This window comes from Beauveria bassiana, assembly GCF_000280675.1.
Source record: "Beauveria bassiana ARSEF 2860 unplaced genomic scaffold BBA_S00059, whole genome shotgun sequence".
NCBI classification, from domain to species: domain Eukaryota; kingdom Fungi; phylum Ascomycota; class Sordariomycetes; order Hypocreales; family Cordycipitaceae; genus Beauveria; species Beauveria bassiana.
In genome coordinates, this window is record NW_007930894.1 from 11,691 (window position 1) to 19,068 (window position 7,378).

Here is a 7,378-nt window from a genome sequence, read left to right on the forward strand (position 1 = left end):
TAGTTAATTCTAACTAATATACTACTCTAAAGTAAGAAAAGCTAGCTAAAAATAACTATAACTGATTAAATATAGTTTATAAAAAAGAACTAAAAATATATTAAAGAGCTTGACCTTATAAATATTAAAAATTATGAATATAATATATTTTTAATTATTATAATTAAATAATAAAACTAGATTTATAAATTTAATATAATCTATTATTAATAAAAGACTTAAAGATTTTAATAATAAAGAATAAATTAAATATAAAAGATTAAAATAATATAATAACTATAATTAATTAAATAAAAGATTTAAGTTATATCTTATTATATTTTCTTAATTATATAGAGTTTATTTAATTAATAATATTAAATTAAATAAACCTAGTTTTTTTAAGTTTTTTATATATTATTTAATAAATTATAACTTTTTATTTAAATAACTTATATAACTATTAAAATATATAATATACCTACTAAACTTAAAAATGTTTATATTATAATTAATATATATTTTTAAACTTATTTATTAGTTAATAAGTTTAGAATATTAAAAATAATTAAATTTTTTAAATTCTTATTCTTTTAAAAAGCAATATAATTTTATAGTTAGTAATAAAAATAATTAAAGACTTAAAGAAAACTAAATAATTTCTTAATAAATATCTTAATATATTTTTAGAGAATTTTATTAGTTAAGCTAAGAGTATTATATTTCCCTGAAAAGTATATATTTAGGAATAAAATCTACTTTTACTATTACTTACTTTTCAATACCTACTATACCTAGAGGGCTAAAACATACTATATATAATTTTAATCTTATTATTTAACCTATACTTAATTAGGAACACCTATATAAAATCCTTATATAATTTTATAGAGGATTATATATAGATTAGAATAAGCCTATATATATACCTCTTAGATTACTAATATTACTACTACTATATTACCTCTACCTCTAGCTACTGATTAATACTTTAAGTTATAATATTACTACCCTTACTAGATTACTTTAAGTTATAATACTATTACTACTACTACTACTATTACTACTACTACTACTACTACTACTACTACTACTACTACTACTACTACTACTACTACTACTACTACTACTACTATTACTATATTAACTACCTTTATTAGAAGTCCTAGAGTTATATAATAAATAAGGCTATTAAGTAATTTATTTTTATTATATTAATATTAATATTAATATTAATAGGAGATTTATTATTATTAATAGAAAGAATAAGGGTATATAATAGGTATTATAGTAGCCCTAATAGGCTCTAGCTACTAATTATTTAAAAAATACCAGTATTATACTAATATAGTACTAGTATTTAGTATAGTACTAGTCTTATTCTAGTTTAAAGCTATATAATAAGATTTAAATTCTATATAGTAAATTTTAGCCCTCCTATACCTAGGTAAATATATAGGTATAGCATTAGCTAGGAAGCTAGGTCTTACCTATACTTATAGTAGAGAGATAAAAATTCCACTTAGTAGTACTAATATATAGTATTTTATAATTTTTACTATCTTATATTATATAAATATTTCTTCTAAAAATATAAAAAAAAGTTTAAATATAAAAGTATTTATATAATTACTAAAAAATAATTTTTTATATTTTTAGATTATTTAAATATAAAAATAATTATAAATAAAGTTTAAAAACCTTAAATAGAGGTTACTTAACTAGTAAAAAGTATTAAGGAAATACTCTTTTAACTTTAACCTTTAAAAAAAAATATATTAGCTTATTTTTCTTTTTTAAAAAAAAGACTAAAAATAAGTAAATTAAGTAAAGAAGAACTTTATTAGATTTTAAAAATATTTTTTCTAGTTATAGTTCTTATTTTATTTATAATTAAAGTAGGTATGTTTTAGTGGTGCTAGTACTAACCGTACGGAACTTTTGGCAACCTACTGTAGGTACCTACCTACTAAGGTAGGTGGGGGCGAAGCCAAAGCACCGAATAGCACTACATGTGCCTGCACCTACTTTGCCAAGGGGTGCTGTACATGGCCGTAACCAGCACACTAAGTAACCAACACATATAAATACTATTAAAAACGTTATTTTTTCTTTTTAATATAACTTTATAACTACCTAATTATAAATTCTAAAATAAATTTAGTATTATAGCTTATAACTTATATTACTATACTATAGTTTTCCTTTATCTAATTTTCTTTTATTAAGTAATTATAAGAGAAAAAATAAAAGATTTAACTTTTTCTTCTTAAACTTTTCTTAGTTTCTTACTTAAATAAGCTATAAATAAATAAAGGTAAGCTAGTTATCTATACTTTTAAAGTATACTTTTAGTTATTAGATTTATCTTAGAATTTATTATTAAGTAGTCATAAAGTTATAGTTATTAGAAAAAGTAGACTTTTTAACTAGTATTTGTATGTGGTGGTCAATTACGGCCATGTACAGCACCCCTTGGCAAAGTGGATGCGGGCACATGTACCCCCTACCTTTGTGCTGGCAAAGCGACAAGGAGAATTATCAAAAGCGCCGGCATCATCAACGCGCGCAACGTGTCGCTGTGCATCGACTATGCCACGGTTACTTTGTATGCTGATATAATTTGAGCTTTTTGGCGAAGCTAACGTGCACAACAGCCTCTGCTATGGCGCTGCGGCGCGATCCGCGGATGCTTAAGCTACCCCCATATCTTTCCTTCGTCTGTATCGCTGTGGGCTTTGCCTGGCTCCTCCTACTTCCGCTCGAGAATTATTCTAGACGGACCTACATATCCGAAAATGCCTTGCTACCTGGACAGGTGCACACATACTTTGGGGGGAGCGAGCAAAACGTCTTCAGAGCCTACAGACGCGAGCTGGATTTACTGGAAAGCAAAAATAATCACCAGTAGGTTCGAGTCAATCCTGATCCAGGAACAGGGAAACTGTTAAGACTGACCATGTTTCGCTACAGGATCAATGACCAGATTGAGAGCTTTCTGAAAGAGGTCGGCGTCAAAGTTGGACGGCAAAACTATACATACCATTATGCAGGGAATGAGCATTCTGGCGAGAACATTTACGGCATTCTTCAAGCGCCTCGCGGCGATGCTACAGAAGCGATCGTTCTGGTTGCGGCATGGAAGACTGTCAATGAGGAGATGAACCGTAATGGAGTCACTCTCGCGCTCACTCTCGCACGCTACTTCAAGCGTAAGTCTTTATTTCTCGAGTGGCCTGTCAAAACTCGAGACTGATGCTCCACAGGATGGTCTCTCTGGTCCAAGGACATCATTATCCTTATTCCGCCCGACAGCAAAGCCGGAACTCAAGCATGGGTTGACGCCTATCACGACGCACATGATTCCAGAAACGTTGCTCCGCTACCATTGAAGTCTGGTGCACTTCAAGGCGCTCTAGCTCTCGATTACGCACTCGATCATCGCTTTGAAGCGCTTCATATCATTTACGACGGAACCAATGGCCAGTTGCCTAATCTGGATCTAATCAACTCGATGGTCAACATTGCCGGAGGACAGATGGGGGTTCATACTGCCATTCAAGACATGGAAAGCCACTCAAACACTTATCAGGACAGGCTGCATACGATCCTGCGAAGTATGGTGAGGCAGAGCCTCGGGCTTGCAACAGGTCCCCATAGCAGCTTCATTCCATACCATGTCGATGCGATCACCCTGCAGCCATACGGAGAAGGCTGGCATGACGAGATGACTTTGGGAAGGATTGTCGAGGGCACCTTCCGGAGTCTCAACAATTTGTTGGAGCATCTGCATCAAAGCTTTTTCTTCTATCTTCTCATCCACAGAGATCATTTTGTCAGCATCGGTACATACCTTCCAAGCGCCATGCTTTTGGCTGCCAACTTCAGCATCATGGCTATTTTTCTGTGGGTTAAGAGTGGACAGGTGCCTCAAACGCAAACGCAAGCTTCCGGTAACCCCAAATTACCTGTTGTGAAGAATTTCATTGGAGCTGAATCGTCTACCGTTGAGAGAGATCTCTTTTTACCCCTCTCCGTCGTTATAACATGCCAAACGCTTTCCGTTATACCGTTGTTCACGTTCAACAACATCTCAAGTTCGGTATGCTTGTTCATTATGCGTCGACTTTTCAGACTTCAAGACTGATGTTTGCCATGACAGATCTTATCCCCTGCCTTCGCCATGTTCACATTGACATCAGTCCTGCTACCGTGGCTCATTTCGCACTTTCTGTCACTTTCCAAAGCGACTGTGCAGCAGTATCAACTGATAAAATCATTCTCTCTTCTGTTTCTTGGCATGTCACTTGCGACGTTAGCGACACTGAATTTCTCTCTGGCGTTTCTTGTAGGAATGCTGGCTACGCCCTTCACTTACGTGCGAACCTCGAGGACCTTCGCTGTCAGGTTAATGCTTGCCGGCTTGTTGACTGCCATTGCACCGCCAGTAATGGTCTACTCATCCTCTCAGGTTTTGAACATACCTGTTCCTGACATTCTGATGGAGGCAAGCTTCGGTTGGAATGTCTGGGGGATGTATACACCGATTGTTGTCTGGTGTGTTTGGTGGCCCTCGTGGGTACTTGGCATGGTCAATGTAGTTGGTTCTCCAGTAGACTAGGGACCTTCAATACTGCATAGTAACGTCTTGATAGTTACAAAATATTCGCACGGCTTCTCTTTTTTTTTTTTTTTATAATGGCAGAGTGGCATTCCGCAAACTGCAATGCTCTAGGCCGGTGCGAAAATAACGCTCAGCCATGTCTATATAACGTGTGGCGTCGTCCGTTTCATCTATGATTGTGTTTTACACAGGCGAACCGGTCAAAGCTTGGCTGTCTCAGCCTACGCTGCCCAAACATCCTTGCCAGCCTTCTCGATCCAGTTACCCAACTGGTTTACACTCGAGTCCCAGTCGAGTAGACGTTGGCGCATGCTTCCGATCTGTTTCATATCCAGCACCTTCGGCTGTACCCACGTAATTTGAGCAACGCTGGTCACTTGGTCAATTGTTCCACGTAGAAGCCCCAGACTCAAGGCTTTCATGACTAAGTGCTCTATCTCATCCGGCCGGACCTTAGTCTCATGTGAAATCGTAGCAAATGACATAGCCCGGTCATGAGGAGGGCGTCGGAAAACTGCCTCCGTCAGAGCAGCCAAATAGATTTTTTGCTTCAGCTGGGTCGAATTCTCGCTCAGTAGCTTGTTGGAAGCGATGTGGTCGGAGAGTGCGGCGTACGCGGCCAAGTCACCGCGATTGTAGGCAAAAAGGAGATCACGAAGCCAAGAGTCGTCTTCGCTCTGTGCAAGGACATCTAGGATTGGATGGAGAAGGAGCTCGCCGAAATTGTAAATGCTGTTCGAAACCAGTGCAGCGACGCTCAAATAGTATGCTCGTCGGTGGCGTTCGTCCTCGGGCATGGTCGAAAGGTCGATGCAAGCGAGGTACAGCAGGGCAGTTCTGTAGTAGTTCGCAAAATCCATCCTCCTCTATTAACAATTAGAAACTTGCGACTCACGCACAAAACTACTGCTGTGTAAAGTGACTTGCCTGATAGTAGCTGGCGTTTGCATCGTAAAAAGCAGCATGTACGATAACCTCCACCGAGTCCAACGAATCAAGTACACGCTCCGCCGCGTCTAGGTCCTTTCTCGCCTCATCAAGCTCGTTCAGGCTTAATTTGACTTGCGCTACTGCAACAGATGCAAAGACTAGAGCGTCTTTAGAGTCTTCGGTGTCAACCTTCTTCGCAACGGACTGCAGGAACTCGAGACGCTCGCGGTTGTCTGGCACAGAATGAGTACGTAAATGACAAAGCGTTCGGTATTGTATAGGTATACCTTTACATTGCGATGCGGTCTTCAAGGCAAGGTCCACCAACTTCAGCTTATTGATTTTATCGGCAAACTTAAGGATGAAGACCCTGTAGAACGCTAGGCGTTGAGGAGCGCTGCCATCGTCGCTGAAGAACTCGACAAGAGCATCAGTGAGCTGATGCCAGAGCTTTCTCTCCCAATAGTTTTCGAAGTCGAGTATCAGCGGCTGTAACTCCTCTGGCGCAGCATCGCGCTGCTCGGCGAGGAAGTCGGGAATCGCGTCGACAATCATTACGTTGAGAACTGCAGTGTTCTTGGAAATTGCTGAAGCAAGCTTCTCGTCGCGGAATTGAAATTTCGGACTGCCTTTTAGGATGCAGCGTCTAGCGTGCCGTTGGTTGCGGGGAGAAGTGCCGAATGGGAATGACAAAGACCTTCAGCGATTTGGCGGCGGCGTCCAGTACACGCGGTGCTTAAGGTAGAAGCTTGGCTGCCTGGAGCGAAGCACGGGCCATATGTAAGCTAATACATAAAGAGTAGTGCTATTCGGACGACCCATTTTTGCTACACAGACGAGAGCTTTTTACTAACTAGATAAGCCTTATATAACACTACTAGTAGCTTTATAAAGGTACTTATCTCTTAGTATAAGTTATATATAAATAGAGGTATCTTTTTAAAATATAATATATTAAGTATCCTTATTACTAAAACTACCCCTCTTACTACTATTATTAATAAAATCACTATTACTACTACCTCTTAAAGCTATTAATACTTACTAATTTACTTAAAAAATATATTTTTATTAGTTTAAAGATTTATATAGATAATTAGTTCTTTTATATTAAGTTATACTAACTAGTATTAGTAGAAAAAAAATAGACTTCCTATTCTAGTAATTGTTCTTAGATATATGATTTTATATAATATATATTAGTAATTTAAAGTACCTTAAAAGTCTTACTAGGGTATATTATATAAGACTTATCTAGCTAGTAAAAAGCTCTTATCTAAATAATACTATTCTATATAAAACCTAAAAAAATACCTATATATACTATATACCTACTATTTAAGTTAGGTATTATATATACTAGTAGTAATTATATACTTATAGCTATCTTTATTTAATATATTAACTTTAATATATAATAGTTTTATTAATTATAACTTTTATAGCTTAATTTAAAGAAAATAATATTTTAAAAAAATATTTTATTATTTTTTTTTATAAAGATTTTAATTATTTAATAATTATATAAAATAAAAAAATAATATTATAAATAATATTATTTAATAATAATTGAATAATATAAAATAATATAAAAAATGTATTCTTTAAATTATAAATTTAAAAAGTTTAAAAAAGTTAAGTTATATTATTATTATTATTATTATTATTATTATTATTATTATTATTATTATTATTATTATTATTATTATTATTATTATTATTATTATTATTATTATTATTATTATTATTATTATTATTATTATTATTATTATTATTATTATTATTATTATTATTATTATTATTATTATTATTATTATTATTATTATTATATATATATATATATAT

General features: G+C 34.5%; 2 protein-coding genes across 2 annotated transcripts; one reads left to right on the forward strand and one right to left on the reverse strand.

Moving 5' to 3' along the window:
- Positions 1-2,644: 2,644 nt before the first annotated feature.
- Positions 2,645-4,600, forward strand: BBA_09583 (GPI transamidase component GAA1; the record flags this gene model as incomplete). The annotated part of the gene is made up of 4 exons (XM_008604680.1): positions 2,645-2,886; positions 2,953-3,191; positions 3,246-4,081; positions 4,142-4,600. 4 exons carry the CDS (start codon positions 2,645-2,647, stop codon positions 4,598-4,600), a joined length of 1,776 nt encoding a protein of 591 aa, XP_008602902.1.
- Positions 4,601-4,824: 224 nt separating this feature from the next.
- On the reverse strand, positions 4,825-6,088 carry BBA_09584 (PCI domain-containing protein; the record flags this gene model as incomplete). Its single annotated transcript, XM_008604681.1, has 3 exons — positions 4,825-5,440; positions 5,511-5,766; positions 5,821-6,088. The coding sequence occupies 3 exons, from the start codon at positions 6,086-6,088 to the stop codon at positions 4,825-4,827; spliced, it is 1,140 nt and encodes a 379-aa protein (XP_008602903.1).
- Between the last annotated feature and the right edge of the window lie 1,290 nt (positions 6,089-7,378).